This window comes from Pleurodeles waltl, chromosome 5 (assembly GCF_031143425.1).
Source record: "Pleurodeles waltl isolate 20211129_DDA chromosome 5, aPleWal1.hap1.20221129, whole genome shotgun sequence".
In the NCBI taxonomy this organism is placed as follows: domain Eukaryota; kingdom Metazoa; phylum Chordata; class Amphibia; order Caudata; family Salamandridae; genus Pleurodeles; species Pleurodeles waltl.
The window spans coordinates 808,621,226-808,649,173 of NC_090444.1; the positions used below are offsets into that span (position 1 = coordinate 808,621,226).

The 27,948-nt window shown below is 41.0% G+C and overlaps 1 protein-coding gene across 7 annotated transcripts in view; it reads right to left on the bottom strand.

The window, feature by feature from the left end:
* The window catches only part of LAMA2 (laminin subunit alpha 2), a 3,379,260-nt gene that overhangs the window by 2,198,343 nt on the left and 1,152,969 nt on the right, over positions 1 to 27,948 (bottom strand). For all 7 annotated transcript variants that reach the window (XM_069234829.1, XM_069234828.1, XM_069234823.1 and 4 more), the window contains exons 10-12: positions 21,378 to 21,538; positions 16,942 to 17,082; positions 15,704 to 15,877 (exon numbers count right to left, since the gene is read on the bottom strand). In XM_069234829.1, the coding sequence (XP_069090930.1) occupies positions 15,704 to 15,877; positions 16,942 to 17,082; positions 21,378 to 21,538 (476 nt within the window). The remainder of the gene's footprint in view (positions 1 to 15,703; positions 15,878 to 16,941; positions 17,083 to 21,377; positions 21,539 to 27,948) is intronic.

Consider the following 27,948-nt stretch of genomic DNA (forward strand, 5'->3'; position numbering starts at 1 on the left):
TACCGTACCTGGTGGTCTTTGTGACTCCGTATCCGGTGCCGTTGGCGTTGGATTGTTGGGAACGACTTCGTCACGACACTGTGTTATCACCTCATCGAAGCATTTTGTGTTTCTAAATGCTATTTTTTTGTTTAATCTTTAAAAATTCATAATTTGACTTTTGTATGTTGTTTTTTTTGTCATTTTGGTCTTGTTTTTTTGGATAAATATTGGCTACTTTTCAAAACCTGTGTTGAGTCATTTTATGGTGTTTTTACTATAGTACTGTGTGTTTTGGTACAAATACTTTACACTTTGTCTCTGAAGTTAAGCCTGACTGCTCGTGCCAGGCTACCAAGGGGGTGGGCGGGGGTTAACCAAGAGTGATTCTCCTTTACCCTGACTAGTGTGAGGGTCTGTGCTTGGACAGGGGGTAACCTGACTGCCAACCGAAGACCCCATTTATAACAGACATAATGTATGCAGGGGAGGGGGTTTGGTACAGGGTGGTCTGAATAAATGGTGCAGTGAAATTTACATTTCACTGCACCATTTTTCCATCATTTTTAACGCCTGCTTAAGGCAGGCGTTAAAATGACGCACCCATTTTATGCAGTGAGCATCCCTGTGCTTTGCTGCATTCGCGTCAACAATTTTGAAGGTAGTGTAGCAAAGCATCACAATAGCATAAAAATTGTGACTGTATTGTGGTAACGACCACCATGGTGCGCTGTGTTATGAACGTGGCGCAACCATGCTGTCATTAGGTGCTGGTAGGGGGGCATAAGAAAAGTGGCACATCATCTATGATGCACCACTTTCTTGTAAATATGCCCCATATTCTTTCATCAGGAAATTTGATTTCGCATAAAATCTTTCTTATTAGCTTTCAAATAAAATTGGATAAGTCCCAAAGTTACAGTACAGTATGGAAGACATGCATAATCCCTTGAGAGTGATTATAGTCGGCATTGTAAATGCAAACTATAACAACTTTCTTCAAAGAAATCTTTAGAATAAGAAAACAGCCCTTTGTTACAATTTAATTCAAGGCAATACCTAACAGAGAGGTCTCTAATTGTTATAATGGCCAAGAGCACAAGAGTCATTTACATAATTTATTAGCTCTATGAGGATTGGTGTCAAATAGTATTTAATAAAGCATTTCTCAGCATACATGAATATCATAAGATTTGTAATTTTTTTTAATAATAGCGTAATACTCATCCCATGTAAGACACGTTAGAGCTGTGCATGCCATTGTTTAAGATAAGACCTTTGGACCTTGCTTAAGGTTCCAAAAGCTCTTCATTTTACAAAATATAAGCACTGATTTTCAATTCAAGATGCTCTCCTTTGCAATTTTCTTTCAGGTGAATCTTAGAAGCCACCTTATCAGTTTAGAAAGCATACAGCTTCCTGTTTAATTAATATTTTGGTACTTTCTTCATACTATTCACTGTTTGTGCCAAGGGTCATTGTCTTTTCTAATCTGTTGAAATTCCTAGGCTATTCTACCCTCTTTGAGAGGCAGATATTTTACTATAACATCATTCTACAAAACTGGCTTCAAATGAGGCTATTTCACTGCCAAAAAGTGTGACAATTTTGTCTTTCAGTGACAAAAAAAATTCTGTTAAGCACACATTCTTTTTTGGTCTGTTTTAACATGGCACCTGGGACAATACCTATTGCTACCATATTTTTAAAATATGCAAAAGCTGTACACGGCTCCATCCAGAACAATATTTTCCTCTTACTTAAAACTATTGAATCTTTGATTGATCATTCTTACACTGCAATGCATGAATAACCTCTGACATCTCAGAGGTATTCTCAATCCTTATAAATTAAGGCGCTGATTTATATCTTGGAGGAGGGGAATACCCCAACACAAACATGACAGATATCCTGTCTGCCTTATGATGATCCCATGATATCCTATGGAGATCGTAATAAGACAGCTGGGATAGCCATCAGGTTTGTGACAGAGTATTCCATTCGCCAAGATCTTAATCAGGCCCTAAGTTCTTATGTCAGATATATTTTTTTTTATAGGAAGCATGTTTTGTTTTTGTATTTTGTACTGTAGAAGGCTGTTTGCCTACTTCAGTCAGCAATCAAAGTTCAAGCAAAATCTGTTTACCTTCCCAATGCTTGCAAAGAACTTTGAACCAATAACAGTTCCTGGAAGAAAATCCTACCCTCTTAGTTGAGCAATTATGAAGTACTGTGATGTGTTCTCCGCAGCATAACCCTTGAATTCACAACATGGTCAAATCCAAAATAAGGCATAAAGGAGAGAGTTGTCTTGAAAGGGAAGTGTGAATGATGGGGTCGGCCAGCAATGAGAGCAGAGATTACATATATATTGGTATTTGCAAGTAGCTACTAAATGCTCTAGAGAGTATAAAACAGCAATGCTAAAACTGACACAAATGCTGGTCATGGTACTCCAATTCATTGCCTCCAATGACACATTTGCTTCTCCAGAAGAGCATGTGGCATCAATTGCCTCTTCCTTAACAGGACATACTAATCACACAAAGTTTCTTTTCTGGAAGAGCTGAGGAATTTCATATGGAATCCCCCAAGAACCAACTATACCCCTCTGACTATTTCATTGGATAAATGCAAAGTATTATGTAAATAACATAAGAGGAAGGCAGCCAATTGAAGAGGCAATTCTCTCTGACAAGAAATAAATACACAATGGCTAGAGATCCAGAGGCCACAACTGATGACAACCATGGATGTCCAGTAACCAAGGTCAGAACCCCGGGGTCAACAACCTAGGTCTCAATTAGCACTAAGCACTAATCCTGTGACTCTGTGATTTGTTCTCCAACTAGCTGAGAGAACTGATTAACAACTTCAAACTGACACATAGTTTGAGATTAGCAATGACCAACACTATCACCTCAGCACCCTTCAACCGAAAATACACCATAGTTAAAAGCAAGGAACAGAGGGCTTAAAAGGTGGAAACACATTTTAGCAAACTCTGAAACAACAGCAGGGCCACTATAAGTATTAGAGTTTACTGCAACATAACCTGTTTTGACCAGTCTACCTGCCTGAACACACTCATAAAAGACTACTGAGAGGCCTTACCCATTAAAATAGGTAGTTGCTAGCATTCAATGGGTCAATGTATGGCCACAAGAGGGATCTGAAGGACAGCCTCTCTGTAAGAAATTGGAGTATTAGTTGAGTAAAGTGAGAACCCTCATCAAGTAATTCTCACAATCCATGCCATAGTGAACCACTAAGATAACCGCTAAATAAACATGTGCTTCACCCTTTGATAGCTTTGCACAAAAAAGTCAGGCTTTACTTAGAAGCAATATGTAAAATCAGCAGAGTCAGGGCAGGTTGAGTTTGTGCTAGTCAGCTGGGCTGTTGCACAAAGAAGACTGTGGAAGTTTGTTATGTCCCAGTAGCTCATACAGGAGACACAGGAGGTGAGCTAAGTGACTCTTGAGGTTACCTCTGGAGATCATAGATCAAAGACAAGCAGGTGGAGCTTTCCTTTTTCATACAGCAGAGCAGTCCTTCCACTTCTTCCAAGTGGGGTCCACTTTTATGCCAGGTGCCAGATTCTGGGTGGAGGAAAAACATTTGTTCCCCCCCCAAACCTGTTCTGGTCAGTTTCCTCCCTTCCCTCTAAGGGGGATATTTACAGACATTTTGTGCACGGTTAGATTCACAAAAGTGACGGTAACCAGCACAAAATGTTTTTTTCTAAATTTACTTTCCAGCGAGTACCCTAAAAGTAATGCAAAGCAGCGTGAAGCACTGCTTCATATTACTTAGCGCCAAGATAGCATTACATGGATGGTACGTGGGCATTCCCACGTAACCACCAATGCCTTTTTATGCAAAACCCTCTCTACAAACAATAGTAGACATGTTTTTGTGTCAAAAGTTAACACCATTTGAAAGCAGGCATTACTAGGAGAAATACTTTCAATTCTCCTTTCATTTCTGACTTTGCATGAATGTTGCACTGTGCAGCATGCATACAAAGTAGGAAAAGTTTTAAAGTGTGGCTAAGCATAGTACAAAATCTATGCTAGACTCAGGCACACACCCTTGCACTATACAGCAAACTTGTGTGTGTGGCGCCTGGCAGCTAAAATCAGCACCAGCACTAGGAAGAGAGGAGGAGAGTTTCATATCTTGCTAGATATGGTGTACTCCTGCTCCCTCCCTGTCACGCAAAGCAGTGCAGCTTTTTTGCCTGCTGTGCCTTTTCTATAAATCTGGGCCTGAGTTTGGAGCCATCCTGTCTAGTGAAACAAAACAGAGACTGGTCTAGGTGTGAGCTTCATCTACCACAGACAAGAAAGGCATTCTTTCAAGCTCAGGAAGGGACTGGACACATCTCCCAGGCAAACCTGTCAAGAGAGGAGTACCCCTTCACACACCCAGAGCCCTTTGCCCATTGTGATTAGGCCGTGCCCATCTCACAGCAAGGGATCCATCAGCAGTCAGGTGACAGCGACGCACTGGCTGGAAAGCCTTTGGTTGTAGGCAGGAAAGTGAACACTTTTTAAAAGTGTATTTTAAAAAATAATCATATAAAATCATACTTAACAATTAAGTTGAGTTTCAAATTACCATTAAAATTAGACCTTGAACTATTTTTCTAGCTACTCCGTAAATGTATCTAACACTCATTAAATGTAATATTGTAAACCAGTGTTAGCCTATGAGAGAGCCAGCCTAGCCACTGTGAAAAATGACTTTAAAGGATTTTCACTGTCAAGGCATGCAAAGCATTATATATACATATCCCAGTTTGTAAATACCATGCCACCTGCCCTCTGGGTATTTAGGACCTATCTTAATAGTGATTTGGAGTCTGATTACGAGTTTGGTGTTCACAAAACCCGACCAACAGACCCGTAGGGAGGATACCACCATAAACCTGGCGGTCTCCCCACCTGCCCTTTTACAGTTTTGCACTGGGCTGACTGGCGGAAACCAACGTATCTGCTGGTTGACCAAGTGGAAAACATGTGGTGGCATTGGACTTGAATCCACATGGAGCTGAGTCCAATGTCATTGACAAGCACACCCTGGAACATGGTTGAACCACCATGAAAAGGCTGGCATAGAAACATAGTTGCAATCAGGAGGGCGCCGCTGACTTCAGGGCTGCCCTGGCTGATCACAACCAAGACCACCTTCAGCCCATTGGGGATCTGAGATCCTGGCAGAGGTGGCAGGCCCCAGGTGGTCCGACTGCCAGGGTCATAACGTGGCAGTCAGACCCTCATGGCTGCTGCTGTTTGACCACCACAGCAAGTCTGGCGGTCTTGAGACTGTCAGACTCGTAATCAGGCCCTAAGAATTAAAAAGGAAGGCTTCGGCCTGGCAAATAATTTATTTTGCCAGGTCGAAATGGCAGTTTAAAACTGAACACCCAGGCTGCAGTGGCAGCTGGTTTTACAGTGTGCGGCAGACTGAGTGAATGCTACAGTCCTCTAGTATAATTTCATTTACCATCACTAGGAATGTATAGTCCAATATACTAAGAACGTACAAGTAAATTAAACGTGCCAACTGGGGTGTGCCAATTGTAATATGTTTAGATAGGAGAGCAAAAACACTTTAACACTGGTTAGCAGGAGTAAAGTGTGCAGAATTGTGCGGCCAGAAAAAACAGGTTCAGAAAAAGAAGGCAAAAATATGGGGTAATACCATGCAAAAGGTAGTAATTTTCAACACACACAATTTGACTGCTGGCATGAAGGAAGGTGACCTTCTGACTGGGGTCATGAGAATAGAAAAGAGAAATGGGACTTATAATTATCATCAATGTAATGACAATCAGTGCTTAGTTTGTGGTAGTGGTTGCATTGGTGGGAACCGGAGCTCACTTTTGGGAACAAGAATTTATTTTCTACACATCAGATTTTGGCCCACACCAAGCAGCAAAAAAAGAGGAAGAGAAAGATAGGAAACCAGTGACAAGAGGAAAAAAGAAATGGCAAATAACCTGCAAGACTGGTTAAAAAACACAAAGTCTAGGGTGGTGGAAGAAAAAGTTATGGGGTGGAATTAAGAGTAGGCAGCTTGGTATTCAGCATACCTAGCATTTCATTGCAGCATCATAGCGGGCTTCCAAGGAAAATTTAGAGTTCCTCCCTGCATTATTTTTTTTCAAAGTAATAATAGTAATAATAATAATAATATTATATACAAACACAATTAATAATACAATATTACTGTTATTATTGTTGTTGTTGTTGTTGTCATTATTGTCTAATCCACCTGGTGTGGTCCAGCGTAATCAAGTTGAAGCCACTTAGAGAAATGTGATATTGAGATAGCAAATAAGAACCAGTAGAATTCTATTTTTTTACATGAGCTTAAATCATCCGAGCTAAGCATGTCACTCTGACTTTCATTTACTTGATGTAACATGACAGTTATGATGTACTGTGGTAATTTGTGAGTTCTTTCAGGATTATTGAAGTATCAAATATTTATGCGGTTCACTTATTAAGGCAAATTGTTTCATTCATACAGAGATGTCTGACGGTAACTCACAAAGGGCTTCCTGGAAAATGTCCATGCTACAACAAGGTGCGCACGATGTTGCAATTACTCTGTTCGCTGAATGGAAGAATAATTATGGAAACCTGGCATGAAATATCTGCAAGAGAATCGCTTTTTCTGCACTTTACAGACATAGACCTGTCTCTGAACAAACTGTAGCTTCAGGACTGAAGCGCAATATACAGGGCGCCTTAGGGACGACTCTTCGTTCTTGTTGGATTCAGGCAAGAATCTATATTATAGTTCACTCATAGGCATGCAAAAGGGTGTGTTTAATTTGTGCCTGTGGCAATAGGTGGTTGACAGTGGCCACTGAGCTAAGAAGTTTTGGTCGGGCCAGGGTCAGTAAGCTGAAGTATGGCTCTTCATAGAATGAGGTCCTGGTTCAAAACTTGATAGAAAACAGTGAAGAGAGAAAACAGGTAGATCTGTCACGTGGCACGTCTAGTAGTTGTAGTCGTGTTCACTACCTTGTCATTAATAAATTGACAAACTCTGCTTCAAAATCTATCAGTAAATGTTGCAGCATAAGATCAGGGCTCTCAGAACACACTGTGACTTTAGAATAATTACTTATCTGCCACCTTCTGATGGGCCTGACTCTGGAAATTATTTCTGAGGACCTAATTTTTACCCTCATACGTTGCCCAGACCAAGACAGAAACACGCATAAAGGAAAAATAAAGGAGGAACAAAAGGAAATCAAAACAGTGATAAAAGGAGAAAGCAGGGATGACAAATAAAACGTTTGAGGCAGACAGCCAGGATTTGAAGGGTGGTGGAAGAATGAGGCACGAGGTCGAATCAAGACTAGGCAACCTTGGATTCAGCAACCCTGACATTTGGCAGCAATGATGAGGGACTCATAAGGAAGACTTATGTGCCTGTACTCGTTTAAAAAAGCACCGGATATAATATGAATACTCAAACAGCCATGTGTCGAAATAAGTTCTTGTACTACCAGATAAAAGGGTCATGGGCATGCCACTGTATTTACAATATTTGTCATAGAGAACTGTTTTGACATGGTAATACATGTTGTTCACTATATAACATAAGCACAAAATCAAGCGCATGTCACAGCCATGAAACAGCCATGTTATAATTTAAAAGAAGATGAGTCTAAAGGCATGGAAGTGGTGTCAAGCCTGTCGTCAAAATCACTCTATAATCGTCGCCTGCAGCTTGCGGATGGGGCTATTCTTCCATAATAGCTGAACTCAGCATCCACTTCCTGCCCCAATCACACTCTCTTATTATTGAACACACCTTTTGTGTTCAATATTGTCTGTATTGGGAGGAAGTGTGGGGTGGAGTACCTCTCGTCTATCTTTTTGTGTACAAAACACACTCTACATATTACAAATGTATGTTTCTTGGGCACAAACAAATGCTGCCCCTCTCTTGATACACAGTGTTGTCCTCGATGACCACATATCAGATGCTGCAGTGATGTTATTAATTATGTCATTGAACCTGTCACAAGTGATGTAATTTGGAGGTAATTAGCAGTACAAGTTAGGGGGGTGTACGTTGTTGTTACTTTAGGGCGCGACTTATAGTTGCTTGAGATAATTGTAACTGGTCACTTTCAGTGTTTTTTAAAGTTTAAAATACTATGGGCCTGATTTAGATGCAGTGCCACTTTTCCTGTGCCCCTTAGTGCTCCCCTAACGCCACCATGTGTGCGCTGTATTTAATATACAACACACCATGGAGCAGGATAGGGACAATAGCGTCAACATTTGTTTTTACGCTATTGATGTACTCTGTAGGATTAGCTCCACAATTTTGAAGCTAATCCTGCACAGTAGATAGGAGCCCGATGAAAGCAATGGTGTGCCCTCTTTTAACACCTGCTCTGTGATGACGTTAAAAGTAGCTGCAAAAAATGACACAGTGGAATCTGTTAGATTCCACTGTGCCATTTTTGCAGTCCCCCTGACGGGGGAACACCCCCCTTGGATACATTATGCGTGGTGCAGCCATAATGTGATGCAAGGGTTACAAAGTTGCACAATGCGTGCATTGCCCCACTTTGAAAATATGTTGCATTGAATTTGGCATCACTGGGCCACATTAGCATTAAAAAAATGACTCTAAGGTGGCGCAAGGAGGCGCTAGGCCCTCTTAAATTTGGACCTATGTTTCAAATGACATTTTCATTTAACTACGAATCCCTTTAGCTTTTGTTTTTTTTTTCTGTAAATTGTTAATGTTTTTATTTAAATGCAAAGTAAGATATTATTACCATACCTAAGTATAATGTCACTTTAACCTTGTTTTTTCAGTGAATTCTTATTTTTTTAACATAAATTAACATGTTAATTTTCATTCGTGGTGTCACCAATAACTATAATCAAATGTATATTTTATAAATTCACGCATTGTAATTTTTAATAAAAGTGATTGTCAGAAAATATTTTGAATAAAGACCTTTCAAAAAAATCATTAACATGTCTTTGATTCTTTCTTTTAACATTTTTCAAGGCACAAAGTACAATCATAAAAACAGCCACTAACGGTCTCCACACTCCACCTGGAAGCATATAGCTCCAGCTTGGAGTGCTTTTAAAAAATATGATAGATGCAATGATATAGGACACATGCTGGTTTATTTTTAATGTTTATGGGGGGCTGCTGCACGCACTGCAGCCCCTCACAACATAAAAAATATGTTTGGCAAGGCCCCTGCCTCTTCTAGGGGCACCAGCAGCAAGCTAATATATGCTTTAAAAAAGCCCTTGGGCATTATGAGGCTCTGCTTGCTAGGAGTGGTGATTAATAAATGAGTGGCTCCTGCTGCCCATTTATTATACTTTTCCCTGTATTTTTTAATTTTATAATTATTATTCTTGGTGTTCCAAGCCCACTCAGGACACCCACTGCTTTTTATTTAAATTAGGGGATGAGGATGGAGCTCCAGGTCACCAACTGCCCGACAGCACCCCTACCAGCATCCATCCTTGATGCCAGCAGCCCAGTATCCAACTTCGGCAATTATTATATATTTTTTTCAATATTGGGGAGGGGGCAAGTGCCCCCTCCCTGAGCCATTGCTCGCTTCAGGGATTCCAACTCCTGGGAAAAATTCTGTTTTTAAAAGGAGAAGGGAACATGCAGCCTTATAAGGCTTGGGGAGGGGATCACATGCCCCCTCCCCTTTTAATTACATCCCAACCAGGGGAATAGGAAACCCGGGGTCTCACATAGGCTTGCAGATGGGGGCCATGTGCCCACTCCCCTTAATTTAGATATTGGCCCTAGGGTATGGGGTCCTTGGGGCCTTAGGGAGGCTAATGCGAGGGAGTATTTTTTAAGGTGTAGGGCCTTGAGTTTTTAAAAAATATATATTTACTAGAGATTCGCAGATCCATGTGGAATTTGCAGTAAAATTTATTTTTTAAAGATTTTGGTCCCTGGAGGATCTAATGGGGACTCCACCTACACGTTCTAAGGGGACACGGTATCTCTACTCTGCCCCATTATATCTTTTTTAAATCTTTTTTTCAGGGCTGGGGACTCAGTACCCAAGTCCTTGAAATTGCTACTGCCAAATCGTTCTTGATGTGGTGGTAGCCAATCAGATCTCATCTAAGGATCAGTCAGCTTCGTGGAACCTCTGTTGAATGAAATACATAAACTTGAAAGTATAAAATCTCGGGGAGGGAGGGTCCCATGCCACCTTCCCTTTAAAACAAAATACAGTGAAGGGGCTGAGGTCCCTGGTGCCTGTAAATGCCTGGGGAGGAGGGGCACATGCCCCCTTTCTAACATAAAAAAAAAAATAGCTGCCTCCTTCTGGCAGGGGAGATGGTGGGGCCACAGGGTTCCCGTGTCTCCCCCAAGGACCCCAATAAACAAAAACATATGGGTATTCTGGGTGGGTACTGGGACAGGCTAAGCATTTTTTTTAAATGAATAATTAATGAGCAGCAGGACCGTTCATTGTTTGTTCATTGCTCCTAGAATGGAGTGCCCCATAATGTCCTAGACAATTTAAACATAACTGATTTTGTATGTTTGTAGTGCCCCTAAAAGAGTAGGGATGCCACCAAACATTTTTTCAATGTTGTGGGTAGCTGTAGGGAGGGCAGCAGTACCCCAGCAACATTAACTCCTGGGTCACTGTATCCAAGACGCTGGAGAGCTTACCATATTTTTTAAAGCATTCCTAGCTCGAGTCCAATGCTCTTCAGTTGGAGTGCAGAGCCCACTTGTGGTTGATTCTATGGCTGCACTTTTTAGCTTGACAAAATTTATAAAAAGACTCAGGGGCATATTTAAGAACCTCGAGTGCCATTCCAACTCCCTGTTAGCGTCATTTTTGAACGCTTATGTGGCGTTAGAAGGCCAAAAACACCACACCATGTTTACAAAGTGGCACAATGCCTGCATTGTGACACTCTCTAGTCTTTGTGCAACATTATGTCTGCACCAGGCATAATGTATGCAAAGGGGGCATGGCAAAAAAATGGTGCAAAGAAATCTAAGAGATTTCTTTGAACCATTTTTTTGGGCACTTTTAACCCCTGCTCAGAGCAGGCATTAAAAGAAGGCTTCCATTGGTTACAATGTGACTCTAGGTACTTTGCAGGATTAGCTTCAGAATTTCTGATGCTAATCCTGCAAAGCGCTGGACTAGAGTAAAAAATTCTGACACTAGCCTCCTAACTACTGCCATGGTGCACCATATTTTAAATATGGCGCACACATGGTGGCTTTAGGAGGTGCTAAGGAGCGCAAGAAAAGTGGCGCTCCACTGTGGGCAGCAACATTTTTCATAAATATGCCTCTCAGAGACATGTTGATTTACTTTAAATAAAGCTGTATTAAGTTATTAAATGACTGACACTTGTATTAAACATTGAACTGTGTGAATTAATGAAATATACCTTTCATTGTAAATATTGTTCATTTTCTGACAATTCATATGTTTGTTTATGTTGATATTCTGACCACATCATAAAGGCAATAGGTCTCTTTTTTGTATTTGGGAGGACCCTTTCACAAAGTCAGAAGCTCTGCTTTACTTAAAGTAACACCTCTATATTCAGCCAAGGGCGGCTGTGGGAGTTTGGGCAACAGGACTGCATCCAACCTCCTGCTGGGCATGCCTTTTGAGCGGCAGAGGGGTTAGGTATCAGAGGGGGGTGGGTGCAGGGCCTGGTTGGCAGCAAACCAGATGAGACGCATGGCCTAAGGCCCTGCACCTAACAGGATGCGCATCTGGCATTTGGCCATGTGCAGTGTGGGGTTGGTGTTATGTATGGAATAAAATATTACTTTATGTTAAGAAAAACCCAAGAAATGCACTGAAAAAAAGTTTAAAGTGAAGTTATAGTTAGGTATGATAATAACATCTTTTTGTCATTAAAAAAACCTTGGAAATTCAATGAAAAACAAAGGTTTAAGGGCAGAGCAAAAGAAAGAAAAGCTACATTTTGCTTTCGTTCTATAAACAGCTGCTTTAATTATGCTCTGTGTCCTCATAATACAATATATATAGATAGGGATGGATGTATCAAATATATTTCATTTGTACTGTTGCACTCTGTATACCTTTAATAAATGTCAAACAAAAATGCATATTGTTTTCATACTCTAAGTTTATACTCTTGCTAACCATATATAAATAGAGCTACACGCTGCCTCAATATTGCAAATATTGGAGCTCATTCAGAAAAACCTTTAGGACTATGGGAAGTAGTAGAAAAGCAGCACTTTTTTACATATTATTTCATACTTTTGTCCATCAGGCTGGAAATGTCCACCCTCCTATTAATTAATGTGTAAAGTCTTTTCTACTTGTACTCCTTGTACACAAATATTCCCTAAACACCCTCATTGTATACGTTTTGGGGCTACTTCACAAATGCATGAAATAGTATACAAAGGATTACAAAAGAAGTACTACTTTACGTACTCCAAAAGGCCCTTGTGAATAGGCCTCATTATGTTGTTTATGTTCCAACTGCAGAAGTACATGTTTTTAGCTTATTAATCTTTGTTGTAAAGTGCTGTTACTCCCTGAGGTTTAGCAATGCTACACTATAAACTCCACAACAAAATAATAAAAACATTTAGTAGAGATTTTAAGGCCTCCTAGAAGCATACCCTGGAACTAATACCATTCACTCCTTGAAGATGAGAAAAAGCCGAAGATGCAGATTTTATTGACACTTTCTACATTCCACACTCTGGCATCTAGAGGTATATTATCTGTCAATTCTTTAGCAATATTTCCCCGTATGTATGCAGCATCATGTAGGTGCAAAACAGTAACTTTGCATGCAATGTTCCAAATATATACCAGCAATCCTCATGACTTCCAGTCTGGTCTCCCTCATCACAGTACTTTGTATCCACTCTTTCACACAGCTCTGCCTCCCATTGCCTATTGTATATTATATACAGGAGGTGTTGTGGTCTACAGGTAGGATATACCAGGAGGAGATGGATAAGATTTAAAAAGAAAAGTGTAGAAGCAAGTTAATTGCTTGCCTTGTGCCTTGAGTGCCATACTCCCTCATCTCATGTGTTGGGTGTATGGCAAGAAGGACTGACAAGATGGTAATAAGTCTATATGGCTAAGGCTTTGATTTATAGTAATTAATATCCTAATGTTAATAGGCAACCGTTTCTAAGCACTCTAAGCTATGACAAAGGCAACAAGATTTAGTATACAGAATAGTGTTGCACTATATTTTGCTGTGAAGGGTGCCTGGGCTCACTTGCAACTGCTTTTTTATTAGCTGAATAATTTTCATGGAGATGATTATTAATAAAAACATATTTGTTATTACATGTTAATACACTTATCAGATGATTAAATAAGAAATAACAACATTAAAGATATACTAGACTTCATTGTATTAGTATTTTGTATTTGAAATGCCATTAAATACACACTACACTATAAATATTTATTTTACACATCATCAATGTTTTAAAAAATGATTCACTTTATGTGTGATTGTTCTTTCTTTTAACTGTTGCCATAAATCATTTTTGCACCTAAAGGCATATGTTGATTTGTCTGTTGTTATCACAAATTTGATGCGGTACTGCTGGTGCATAAGGAGTGTCTAGAAGAGATTCTGTCAAACAGTGTGCAAGGAGACTATTAATGACTTCCTTCATTAAAGGTTAAACGGCTACAGAATAGGGTTCCAAAATATTAATTTAAGAGCAACAATCACAGACAGAAAACAGTGTATTAGCAACCAATGTGAATAATACATGTTAGAAAAACTACCCTCTGTTGGTGTAAACAGATAATAATATGTCTCTGTTTGACCACCAGTACAGATAATTTACTGAACATTATTAAACATTTTTTCTCTGGGCCTTTGAAAAGCCTTTTTAATAAAATGTTTCTCTTGTGAGTGTTATCCTTCTTTTCCTATATCCCATCTCATGGGAGGGTTCAAACATGCACAGTATTTTAGAAATGGGTCATTTTCAATAGTCTCTTTCTCCACTTCTTCAACAGGTCTCCTTTGACTAATCTGGAAATGAGCAGGATCAAAAGTACATAGCAATGAGTTGCCTCACAGAACGTTAATGTATTTGTGTGCACCCTACATCATAATGTTTCCATGTTAAACCTCAGTGTAGCCTGGAGTCACAGTCGGCAGAAGAAGAGCAGATGTCTTCCCATACTACTTAGGCCAAACCAACCAAGTGTCATGGGCACTTTGTTGGATGCCAGGGTACCTGGTCATGCACATACCCATGACTCAGATGACCTCGACTGGTTCCTTTTTCTTTTCATATGGAACATTGGTTAGTGGCAGCTTAGACCATCTAATTTTCAACAAATGTGGATCTCCTGAATCCTGCAACCATTTTTCAGCGCATTGAAATCCTTTTGCTCTTATTAACTTGCTTGCCTATTTTACCGTTCATGGGGTATGAGAGCAGTTACAGCATACATATAGAATGTTAAAGAAAGTTTCAGAAAAATGTGCTACTGAACTCTTGACAAATTCCCATATGCTGGCAAATTCATTGAATCATAGACACGTCAAATGCGAGGTAGACCATGTTATCATGTGATAGCAAGGTGATTAAATTTTGCTGTCAGATCAAAATCAGAGCTTTTGTTTAAAATAAAATGTTTCCCATTGTGCTTGACAAAGTCGCTCTTAAAATATATCACGCAGGTACTTGCAATGTTTAATGTGGCAACAAAATACTGAATCCCACTGAATATGTTTGACTAAGTAATTCACCCTTAGCTACTTTTGTGTTTACTTGGATTGTGGTCTCACAACAATAATTGAGGGAGTAGTATTAGAGCTATAGTTGCTTTTTCTAAGTGAAGGTAATCCCATTGTAAGGATAGAACAGGGTACTAAACAGAATTTATAGCAGTTGGCAGATAAATTGACACATTTGATGTGCAAGTAGTTGAACTCTACTTGAAGGGTAGTAGGAAACCTTCAGGACTTTCCTTGTGAACATATAACTGTTATTTTTAAACCTCGCAAGCTTCATGAACTTTGCAATGTTTGTCAAGGTTTAGAATAAAGCAGGCATAAATCCCAAAAATGTAGCTTTTGCAGTGAACAAGTTCACAAAATCCTACTTTTATTTTAGCAATTCTTGTGCAAACTAAGATATCCAAAGTTTGAAACTAGACCAAATTCAGAAAATTTGAAATTTAACTCCTGAAGGGTAAACCACTTTTCAGACTTTTCAAGTATTAACAAAAAAAATTATAAAGTACTCATAAAATGCTGTCACTGATATATTCCATTGACTCCTCCACTCTGTAAAATATGAGCATGAGGAATGACAGTGAAGTTGAAATTGTTGCATGTAGAAATGTGACACAAGTCTGGATGGACAATCATCTTCACCTTCACCCTCATTAAGTAGAGTAGGTATCCTTCACTTTCCAAACTTTATTCTCTTTATCTCTTTTGGTTATTTTCTCTGTGCCCTCTCAAAAAGGTGTACTGCCTTGGATGAATGAACAGTTTCATATTTTTTACTGACCATATGTCTACCCGTAAGCCATCCAGAAGTTGTACGTTTGTTCTTGTCAACCTTCCTTTCAACCGTATTGCCTGATTAGGAACTTGGGTAAAATGTACTACTTCTGAAACAAAAGGAGAAACAGGCAAAGCAAGTAAAGACCACTTACTTTGTTTCCCAAATATGGAGTCGGCGCCCTCCAGAAGTAGATAGGCTGCAGGACCACACGAGCATCTGGATTTCGGATACTAATTTGCTGTGGCCCATCAAAAGTATCCTTCCTTGGTACAACACTCATAACACCTTTCAGATCAGTGAGATACCAATCGTTCATGTCAGTAACCTGCAAATTGAAGACATTGGTTCATTCAGTAGTGCAGATTCAATCAAAGAGAGAAGAAACAAGTATCAAGAGAACAGATATATAACAGATACATAATTCTGAAATGTCCATTAATATGTCAATTTTTTCTCTAATGCTGCGCTTGCTTCAGTTTTGTCTCTAGGGTTCTGCATTGAACATATATTTCTTTGTCAACTACAATGGCCTGTTGGACTGGGGCTCTGGTTAAAGAATACGCACTGTCTCGTATTTAGCAGTTTTTAGGCACAAGTTATTTCCAAAGACATAAAATGCACTATATATTAAAGATGCTAATGCAACATTTTTGGTCCAAAATTGAAGGCTTAGGGTGGGAAGTACCATAAAATATCGGTAAGTTCATTGGTCACCAATCAGCAATGATGAAGACTTTTTGGTCTCAACCAGCTTTTGGTAGGCAGTAGGTGCAGCAGAGGTTTCTAAACCCATGCTGCCTGCATTCACACACATTTACAGCTTAGGTTTTTTGGTGGACATATTTCGGATATAGTGGCTTGCAGATCTGTGGCAAAAGTTTTTTAAAAATGTAACCGCAAGTCTTCAATGTCATTGCAACATGGCAGGCCTCCTGTACTGATGTAATTTCCAAAGAATAATACTTCTGAAGCAGGGGTCTCTGTTTAGAAATAACACTAATAAAACCCTTCTTGTACAGGGACAATTCTTTAAGTGTATAAGGAAAATTATTGAACTTTTTTGTCTTAGATCATCACAGTTGAAATACCAGACTCTGATCAAATAGATGCTTGCAAGAAATAAGCCCTTCCCGCTAGTCTGCTATAACAGTTTTCAAAATGCCAGATTCGGCAGTTGCTTTGGTTTAAGAACACCATATTTCTCCAATTATAAATGATGTCCTGATTCCACTTTTCTCTAAATCAATCCCTTCCTTATTTTAATGGAAAATGATCTTTTTGAAATCAGGAAACTTAAGAAAGAAAAAATCTATACTGACAATTGCAAAATATTATTTTGACTCAAATCAAAAAGTTAAGTGGCATAAGCACATTTGAACTCTCTCTTACTGTGTTGTAGGTCAGACGTGAGTTTATACAATTGTCTGACACCCCCGAGCAGAAACACTTCTCACATCCAGAGGGATTGTCTTGCTGCAAGTTGAAGAATCCATATTTACAGCGATCACATGTTTCTCCTTCAACGTTTTCCTGTAAAAAATAGACTGGCTGTTAGAATGGCTTATTCAAATACTTGCACAAAGATGGTAGCTTATCAATACACAAAGGTCAGCACTTTCTACCACTTCTGTTAGATGTATGTATGAGCCCCTTAGCTCAGACCCTAGAAAAAAACATGATAGACTTCCATATGTGTGCCACAGACACCCATTAAACCATAATTGGTCTTGAAAGTCCCATGATGGCTGGACAAAGTTACAGAATAATGACACCATGTTTGCCATTCCACGCAAGAAAGCTGTTTCCACCCGAGTCTTTTGTGCAGCAACATTCTGGGCATTATAGTCTTGGTTGTCTTGTGTTGAACTAATCAAACTAATAAACCTCATAGATATTATCTGCAAGATAACAATCAAGGGATGACTTTTGCAGAATACCATGCAGGTCCTATGTGAGGGTACATCAAGATACAAGATGACAGTGATTGTCTTGCTGACACCACAATTGCCCTGAAGTCCTTGATTGTGATAGTGCAGGGCTATTTGAAGGCCATCACAGCAAGAGCAGAAACAGGACTACAAATCTAATAATTCCCAGGCTGTGCTAATTCTGGATGAGTTTCCTCTCTCAAAGTGATCCCACCCAGGATTAGTTGCTCTAAATTCTGCCAGACCAGTAGTGGTGATTGGAGGCAGGAGATTCAGTGGTTCTCCGTCCCATATAGAGACATATGGCAGAGCTGGCAGCTTGATTCTGATTCTGTTTTGATGAAAAATGCAATCTTCTGGGAAACAGTCTGTGAGCACTAGACTTGCCCAGGGCCCTCCCCTTGGAGAGGACTCATCTCATTAAAAGGTCACTTGAACTAAAGAAGAGCCTCTTCCACGAAATTGCAAAAGGAACAATGTTGGCCAAAGAATCCTGAAAGCTTCAAGAAAACTAAAATACATGTAAATACCTAACAAACTAATGGACAACGAAAAAAAGCAGTGGTCCCCCAAGGATCAATCATCTCACCTTTGCTTTTCAACATCTACATGATATCATTACCAGAACTGATCAATGATTTTCATCTCACATGCTACAACTATGCAGATGACACACAAATACTACTTAAATTAGAATGCCCCAAAAACATTGAAAACTCAGAAATCTTCAGTTGCCTCAGAGCTGTTGATCAGTGGATAGCCTGGAGCCATCTCAAACTAAATACCTCCAAAACAGAAATACTCATATGTGGTGACTGGAAAAGTTATGACCCTCTGTGCGTCTGGCCTGACGATCTCAGACCACCTCCTCAATTATCCAAGGAAGTTAAAAACCTTGGAATCACCATGGACTCCAAGTTAACTATGAATGCCCAATTGGACAAATTAGCATGAATAAGCTTCATCACGTTGAAGATGCTACGACACATCTTCACCCACCTCGGATTTCGACACAAGGTGCAAGCTACTATCTCGCTTGCACTATCCAAAGTGGATTATGCCAATGGCCTCTACCATGGATCATCTATATCTATTATGAAAAAACTCCAATGTATTCAGAACTCCGCAGCCAGGCTACTATTACATGTAAAGCTGCAAGCCCACATCTCCCCTGCCTTGAGAGAACTACGCTGGTTACCCGTTGCCAGAAGATGCACTTTCAAGCTGTTTTGTATCACTCACAAAGCTATACATGGAACAGGACTGCTTTTTATCAGAAACAAAATAACCAAATACATCCAACAAAGAAACCTCCACTCAAGATTGGCACCCCGCCTTAGAACACCACCATATAAGAAAAAGACTATAGGTGGTACATCCTTCTCCGTTCAAGCAGCCAAACTATGGAATTCATTACCCCCAAATATAAAAGCCACAGATAACTTTCTTGTCTTCAGAAAACCACTCAAGAGTTGGCTCTTTCCTTCATAACCACCATATTCAAACAACTATGGACTGCATATGCCTATGTTGATAAATCTTTTTTCTGATTATGTGTATATTTCTAGTTATGTATAGTTCTTTAGAAAATATGTACTGTATTGCTACTATGTCATAACACTAAAATACAACCACACTCTTCAAACCTGTTTAACTAAGTATATTTACCCCTGGTTCTAAATATGTATTGTATGTACATATATGTGTGCATATGTGTGTGTATTCATGTGTGTATGTACGCGTGTGTGTGTATTTATTTATGTATATATATATGTATGTGTGTATGTTGTTCTGTGCTTGGCATGTTCGTGGGTCATTGCATGGCTCCTGGGTGGGTTGTTATACTAGATATCTATGAATCCCTGCTCTCATCTTATATCATACTTATCTACCCATCTTCATATGTCATGTCTCTATCAATCTATCCTCCATTCCCACTCTGACTCATCCCAAATTTATTCTACTACTTCCATCTCCTAAATAACTCTGCCTAAGCTCTTCCCTCCGCTTCCACATCTAACTCACCAAAACCTCACTTTACTACCATGACCTCCCAAACAACCCTACTAAATTCGTCCTCATTTATCTCACCCTGCTACTATGATCTCCCTAACCCCTTACACAGACTCTTCCCTCCTTCATTCTCTTTTACTCATCCCAAGCCTAAATCCTATTACCATATGCTCCCAATTAACACTTCTGGATTCTTTCCTCCTCCACCCCTCCATTACTCCAGTCAATCTAACTAACAAACTCTCATATCCGTGGCTCAAATTAACTCATAATAATACTAAAACTGTACTCATATTTCCCGATACTAATCCATCACTAATTCTTGTTGGGTTCCGGAGTAGCGTGCTACTCACTGAAAAGCGCTTCAACGCCTCATCAGGGGTAGTAAGTGCTATATTAATACTATTACTTACAATACAATTGACGCTATTGATGTACTCTGCAGGAGTAGTGCCAAAATACTGGCGCTACTCCTGCAGAGTACATAAGGGCCCATTATAAATAAAGGAAGCCCCCTTTTAACACCTGCTCTGAGCAGGCGTTAAAAGTGCTGTAAAAAATGACGCAAGGAGATCTGTTAGATTTCCTTGCACCATTTTTTTGCCCCCAGCCCCCTAATGGGGAAACGGTCCCTTTGCAAACATTATGCCTGGCGCAGGCATAATGTAGGGCAAAGGGTTACAATGTGGCACAATGCATGCATTGCCCCACTTTGTAAATATGGCGCAAGGATTTTGGCCTCGCTGGGCCACATTATCGTAAAAAAAATGACGCAATGTGCACAAGGTGGTGCTAGGGTCTTATAAATGTGCCCAGAGATGTTCAGCCTGTTCTTGACAAATGTCTTAGTAATAAGGAAGAAACACCAGACGGGGCCATGCCTCGAATTCAACTGAGCGTCTACTGATCTCCCAAAACGTACCTCTAAATGGACATGTACATTCCTTTCAAGTAGCCTGTGGACAAAACATTCTTTAAAAGTAACAATAAATGCATAGAGACTGTATGAAACACTTGTGTTTTTCCTTTTAAATACTGCAGAACACCCAGACACTAGACGTACATGGTCACAACGGGGGCACTCATGGTCCAGCGGATGCTAAAGTGATTCTTACATCTAGTCACACACGTTTGGCCATTTTACTTTTAGAGCTGGAAGAACTACAGCGTTTTGTGCATAGTGCAAATTGTGGTTGTTTATTCCCTCATCGTAATTAGTAGACTGATTTAAGTGCTATGAGTAGGAAAAACTTTATTGATATTCTGATTCACGCCCTCATGTAGGACAAAAATAGCACACTGACGTTATTTCTTCCTGACGATCGGTTTCTTGTCAGTACAGTGACAAGCTAAGACACCCGATCTTCACCCCTGTAAAGAAGTGACAATATCTTCTTTTTCTTAATGAACAACAACGCCCTGTATGTAAGGGGCATTTTTTTAAATCTATTTACCGCGTTAATTGGAAAGCAGACCCTATAACTGAAGCACACTTTATTAATTTGTTTGCTTATGCACATATGGGGCACAGTTTGGAACATTGACGTTATTTCTTCCAGATATTAAGTTTCCTGTCACCGATACTGAGAAGGACAGGTTGCTGAACGGTACAACCGTGACAAAGTGAGACACAAACTCCTTACATTACTAACCGCTTTGTAACAGTGTATATAGTGAATCACGGAGTTACAGAGCCAAGAAAGGGGACAGCGTCGTTCCTACAGAGACTGCAAATCACCTAAAACAAGCTGTCTCTACAGCCTCTCACTTCTGTGGCTGATGACCCCTGCTGCTATTTTCATTTTTACGCATACTGTTGAAATTGTGATGGCAACGAGATAAGAGCAGATAAAAAACCACAAAGACCAAGTCCCAGTCTCACACCTTGCAGAAGCAGGGCTCGATGCATGGGTCGTCGTTCATGCTTCCAGTCACACTGCAGATACACGGCACACAGTCAGGAAAATCCTTGTATCCTAAAGCGCACCGGTCACATCTTTCTCCCGCATATCCGGTTTTGCAGTGGCAGAAGCCAGGTTGCATGCCTAAAAAGGGAAAAAACAGACATCAATTCAGCTCTAAACTTCAATATAAAATGTTGCAAAAACCTTAATTGCTAACTTTCAATACACTTCAAAGGACAGTCATTTGGACTTAGGTCTTGGAACGTACAACCCAAGTTGACTTCAATTGAATATGTGTTGCTTTCCTGGCCTCAGTTAAGTAATAGGAGGTGGCAACTTCAAACCCAGAACTGCCGATAGTCCAAGACCATACATAAAAAGCAAGACTAAAGCATAAAAGGTACACTCTGTACCTTCAGGTGCGTTATTGAATTATCTTGGTAAGCAGCAACTTTAAGAAAAAAACAACTTTCTCACAATCGCCCACCTCTATTGGCGTTGCATGAGCCTCGGAGACTCAAGGTGCACCCCTTCAAGCAGTGGTGGCTCGTGACATTGTAAAGTGATGCAGCGTAATAGTTGGGGATGAGTTTTATTATATAGAGCCCGCAAAATGAGCGAGCGTGACTGACTAAATAGAGGTATAGGGGTTCTCCGCCAAGAAACTTCTGAAAAAAGTGTGGCAAATGGTGCAACCTAAAGCAAATTTTAATACAGAATTTAGTGAGAAAGAAAGGTTTATAAAGCAACTGTGAATGTGTGGTCTAGACACATGTAAATACATCAAAACTTCCCCATATATAACTACACTAAATATGAACAAATTGTAGATTACAACTTCAGGCCCTTTAAAGTGTGTGCTTGCCCAATGTCTTGCTCTGTGGGCAGCATCAACTTTGGACGAGAATTCTCTCTCCAGGCTTGGAAACCCCCCCAAACCATTTGGGATATTAGACTGGTTTTCTTAATCCGAGGTAATGTGTCACCAAGATGATACAGGCATAAAGTCATGGATTCTGAGTTTCAGCTGAAAAAACATTAGGGGCCCAATTCACAAAGGTATATAAGACTATTAACCTATGTTTGCAGCTGAAAATAGTTTTTAAAAAATGATGCCTGTCAGGCATATGTTTGTTTTCCTCCATAGTTGATTTCCATAACTGCATCATCATTCCTTAGCTTGAGCTGGTGGGTACAGGTGGTACCCATATACACTGATATCTGGGGACCAGCACTTGTTTTTCTTTAACAGACTTTGACCCAGAATGAGAAGGAGAACAGCAGGAAAGAAGGATGAAGAGACAAATGGAAAACTGCAACAAATTGAGAAAGCAGGGGTGAAAGAGAAACTGCAAGGGTGACAAAATAGTCAGAGAGTGTATGGAAGAAAATGATAGAGGAATGGGGTGAAATCAAGACTCGAAAGAAATGGGATTAGGCAATACTAACATTTGAAAATGCCAGCCACAGCCTTCTGAGGAAACTTTGGGTACTGGCAATAGGTTTTTATTTTATTAGGCACAGATGTATATGCATAGTGTATTAAACCACATGCAAGGGGAGGGGAGTGAGCAGATCCAGATGCGACCCACCGTAAACTTTCACGGACACTCATAATCTCATCAGTTTCTGACACTTTTCCACCTCAGAAATGCTCAAACATTAATTCCAGTGAGTGGCTAGACAATTCCTCCAAGCCCATTGTCAGTAGGGGAATGAGAACACTCCTAAACATTGTAAGGGAAACGATCTCTCAACTTGAAAAATGTTATCTGAAAGTAGAAAAAATTGCATTTGTACATCAGGCTGCATTACCCCACTGCATATAATACCATGCATATAACTCTGCGGAGGTAATTGTCACATGACACCTGAACTCCTGCCACTGCCCCAATTTAATGCCCTTCACCTCTTGATGACTGCAAACAGAGCCTCAGAAATGACTGGAACATGTTAGAGGAAACGTCAAGGTGTGTGAAGTTGACAAAATGGCCTGAAAGAGAGTTCTTAGTAGATGTGTTGATCTTAGGAATGTGGGAGGGGTGGGGTGAAACAATGTCACCATCAAGACTGTGGGTCATACTGCAAGACAAACACTGGACCCTAACAGCATGTCTCTGCCGGGAAGTAGAGGCCCATATTTATACTTTTTGATGCAAACCAGCGCCGGTGCTGGTTTGCATCAAAAACTTTACCGCCGGATAACGCCATCCTACGCACCATGGGGGCTCCTTATTTAAGGAATGACATTAGCCTGCGCTGCGGACTGGTCTGAGTAAAAAAAAATGACTCAAACCAGGCAGCGCCAGCGTAGGCGAAAATGGGGGTTGTGCGTCAAAAAATGGTGCAAGTCAGGTCTGAGGCAAAAATCATGCCTCAAACCGGACTTGCACCATTTTTTGACGCACAACCCCCATTGAAATGACTCCTGTCTTAGCAAAGACAGGAGTCATGCCCCCTTGCCCAATGGCCATGCCCAGGAGACTTCTGTCCCCTGGGCATGGTCATTGGGCAAAGTGGCATGTTGGGGGGGCCCAAATTAGGCCCCCCTATGCCATTTAAAAAAATGTTTTTAAATACTTCCCTCAACTTACCTGTACTGACCTGGGATGGGTCCCCCCATCCATGAGTGTCTTCCAGGGGTGGGCGAGGGTGGCAGGGGGGTGTCCCTGGGGGCAGGGAAGGGCACCTATGGACTCCTTCTGAGCCCTCAGGTCCCTTAACGCCTGCCCTGACCCAGGCGTTAAAAAACGGCGCACATCAGGCTGTGCGCCATTTTTTAAGGCCCACCCCCTCCTGTGCGTCAAAATGACGCTGGAGTATAAATAAGGCACACAGGCCTTAAAGTCATTTTTTGGGCGGGAACGCCTACCTTGCATATCATTAACGCAAAGGCAGTTTCCCGCCTCCAAAAAATGACGCACACAGTGGAATTTTGGCATCCGCGGGTCAGGCGTCAGAGTTTAAATATGGGGCAAGGTTTGCGCCGAATGTGTGTCAAAAGTTTTGATGCACATTCGGCGCAAACAGAGTATAAATATGCCCCAGAATCTCTTACTCTTTTAAAATCGGTGTGGGATAGAGACAGGACACAACTAGTGCTTAATATCTAGATTGCACCCCCCACCCCCAGCAGCTTAACTCAGTTGGGGCTGCCACTGGGCTAGCATACTATTTATTCCATTTCACACCGTCATATAGCGCTTACTTGGCTCAAGGACATTGAAGAGCTTTACACTTCTTTTTGAGGTGCAGTGATTAAGCGATTTGTCCGGAATCACAGGACGCTGAGCCGTGGTCAACATTCGGCCTAGCTCCCAGCCTGAAAGTCTGCAGCTGTAGCTCCTGTCTCCTACCGAGATGTACAAGTAATTGTATCTTCTTTCATTATCTTGTTCACCTGCTTCAAGGTAATCCCCTACCACGGTATGTAGCTTTAAAAATGGCTCCATTTGCAGTATATGAAAGTGGACAATACTCGCAGGCAAATAACGTTTGTGTCTTAAACTGAAGAATTTCATAATAGCTCTTCAAGTGTGTAATCAATCGAAACTTAATTCAACCAGAGTAGGCCATAAAAGACATATAGCAAATTATGACAATAAAATAAGGGACAATAAATAAATACGTTCCACAAGACTAATTAAACAAACCCCTTCAGCATATGATCATAACACATCTTTTGAATCTAAAAAACTCGATAACAAAAACATGTTAAAATCATCATGATATAGCGTATTAAAAAGTCCAGTTCGTGAGTAAATTACTAAGGGGCCCGGGTTTTTCCTGCGGGTGTTTCAGGTGTTGCAGTCTGCATCCTTGTATGAGGCCAGACATCAATAACTGGCGGTCAACCCACCCTTTCCCATTCGTCACAGGGTAGGATTGGGTGTGAATGCAGTAAGTGAGATTTGGGGGACTCGCCATCATTAATGATTTGCACAGATGGCTTTAAGTGTGCCAGGATGGGTGGATGTAACGGTCTATTACACACAATACAGTGCACTGAAGTCACGTGACTCAGGCCACACGAAGAAGCAGTGCTGTGAACGATCAATCCGATGATGTTATCAGGTGTATGACATCACCTCCACTACTTCTTGTAGAATCGATGTCCCTGACAGACAGTTGGCTCATGGTGATACCCAACCTTCAGGGGTCACGATATAGTCCAGTGACTATGAACATCTACCAGATATGGGAGGCTAAGGGGACGCTTCGACATTATTTTCCCTGATGTGAATATGGCAGAAATTATGGTAGAGCCGCAAGAAGTCATAGGAGGATAAATGGATGATATTTCGTTGGTAATGCCCTGGGCCACAACGGGGCCCCTGCAGCATTATTTAAAGAACATTTTGAACTTTGGGCACGCACTTTAACATATGCTTTTAACGCTTTTTGCAAGATAGGACCGCCAAAGACTTGGCCACATTCCAATAGTGTGCCCATATTTAAAAAGGGTAATAGATGAGACCCAAAATGTTCCTGTTCGACTTTTTTGCTTATGCAGGGTCATCCCCAATCTTTTTGCCTCCGTTCTCCTATTTATTTCTGACCTGTTGCTGTTGGCTTTTGAAATCTGAGCACTTTATCACTGCTAACCAGTGCTGGAGTGCATATGCTCTCTGTGTAAATTGTATGTGATTGGTTTGTCCATGATTGGCATATTTGATTTACTAGTAAGTTCCTAGTAAAGTGCACTAGAGGTGCCAGGGCCTGTAAATCAAATGCTACTAGTGGGCCTGCAGCACTGGTTGTGCCACCCACATGAGTAGCTCTGTAATCATGTCTCATACCTGCCACTGCAGTGTGTGTGTGTGTGTGCAGTTTTAACTGTAAATTCGACTTGGCAAGTGTACCCACATGCCAGGCCCAAACCTTCCATTTTCTTACATGTAAGGCACCCCTAAGGTAGGCCCTAGGTAGCCCCAAGGGCAGGGTGCAGTGTGTGGTAAAGGTAGGACATATAGTAATGTGTTTTAAATGTCCTGACAGTGAAATATTGCTCATTTCGTTTTTCACTGTTGCAAGGCCTGTCCCTCTTATAGGTTAACATGGGGGCTACCTTTAAATCTGATTAAAGTGTAGATTCCCTTTGGGAGCGGATGGACATGTGGAGTTTGGGGTCTCTGAGCTCACAATTTAAAAATACATCTTTTAGTAAAGTTGATTTTAAGATTGTGTGTTTGAAAATGCCACTTTTAGAAAGTGAGCATTTTCTTGCTTATACCATTTCTGTGACTCTGTCTGTTTGTGGATTTCCTGTCTGGGTCAGTTTGACAGTTGGGCTGGTTGCACCTCACACTAGACAGTGACACAAAAGGAGCTGGGGTGTGGTCTGCATTTCCTGATTAGACATCTGTGCTAGGAGGGAGGGGAGGAGTGGTCACTTACACCTGAAAGGGCTGTGCCTGTCCTCACACAATGCAGTCTCTGACACCCTGGTGAGTGTCTGGGGCCTGGCCTGGGCAAGGCAGGATTTCACATTCAAAAGAGACTTTACTTTGAAGTAGGCCTGCTTTAAAGGAGAAATTGGGTATAAGAAGGGCACCCAAAACCACAGACTTTAGATCAATTCTGGACATCAAGAGGAACCTCTGCCTGGAGAAGAGCTGAAGAGCTGAGGAGAAGTGTTGCCCTGCCTGTGATGTGCTTTGTGGAGCTATCCTACAGTTGCTGCTTCTGCCAGATTAAGAGGGCAAAGACTGGACTTTGTGTGCCTTCCATCTTGTGAAGAAATCTCCAAGGGCTTGATTTAGAGCTTGCCTCCTGTTGTTTGAAGTCTCAGGGACAGCAAAGACTTCTCTCTGTCAGCACCTGGAGTCTCTGGAGAGACGCCTGATCTGACAAGTGGTGCCCTATCCAGTCCCTGGGCCCTTGAAAGGAAAGCTGGTGGAAATCCAAGGAAATCGACTTCGGACGACTTCGGACCGACGCCGCTGCTGAATCCCGTGAGGTCGTCTGCAACCAACCTTCCTAGGCCTGACGCTGCTGCGGCCCCACTGAAGTCCGCGACTCTGTGGAAGTCGCCGCACCACGTCGTGACCGACACCGTTCAAAGTGCGCGGATTCAACGTTTCGCGCAGACGCCGCAATCCCCGACTTCGTGCATCGAATTGTTTTCACTCTTCACCAAAGGTACTGTACATGGGGGTTTACGCAACACCGAGTTCGGCACCGCTGGTATCGGCTTGTTGCAGAATGATATTAGAATGTGTAGCGGTTTGGGCCCATTAAAACAGTATTACATCAGCACTGCAGTTTGGGTTTCAGGCTGAATTAGGTACTGTAGAACAACTTGTCAATTTGCATTTAATAATTGACAAATATATTACAACAAAGGCAGGAATGTTTCCCTTGTTTTTACGGATTTCAAATCAGCTTTTGATCATGTAAATTGTTCAAAGCTTTGGGACATGGCCAGTGTTATGGGAATTGAGGCAAATAGTATCAACTTTTTGAGGAAATTGTACAATGAGATATCGGCCAGCATGAAGGATGACCCAAAGGGGGAGACCGCTACATCTTTCAATCTATCCAGGGAACTG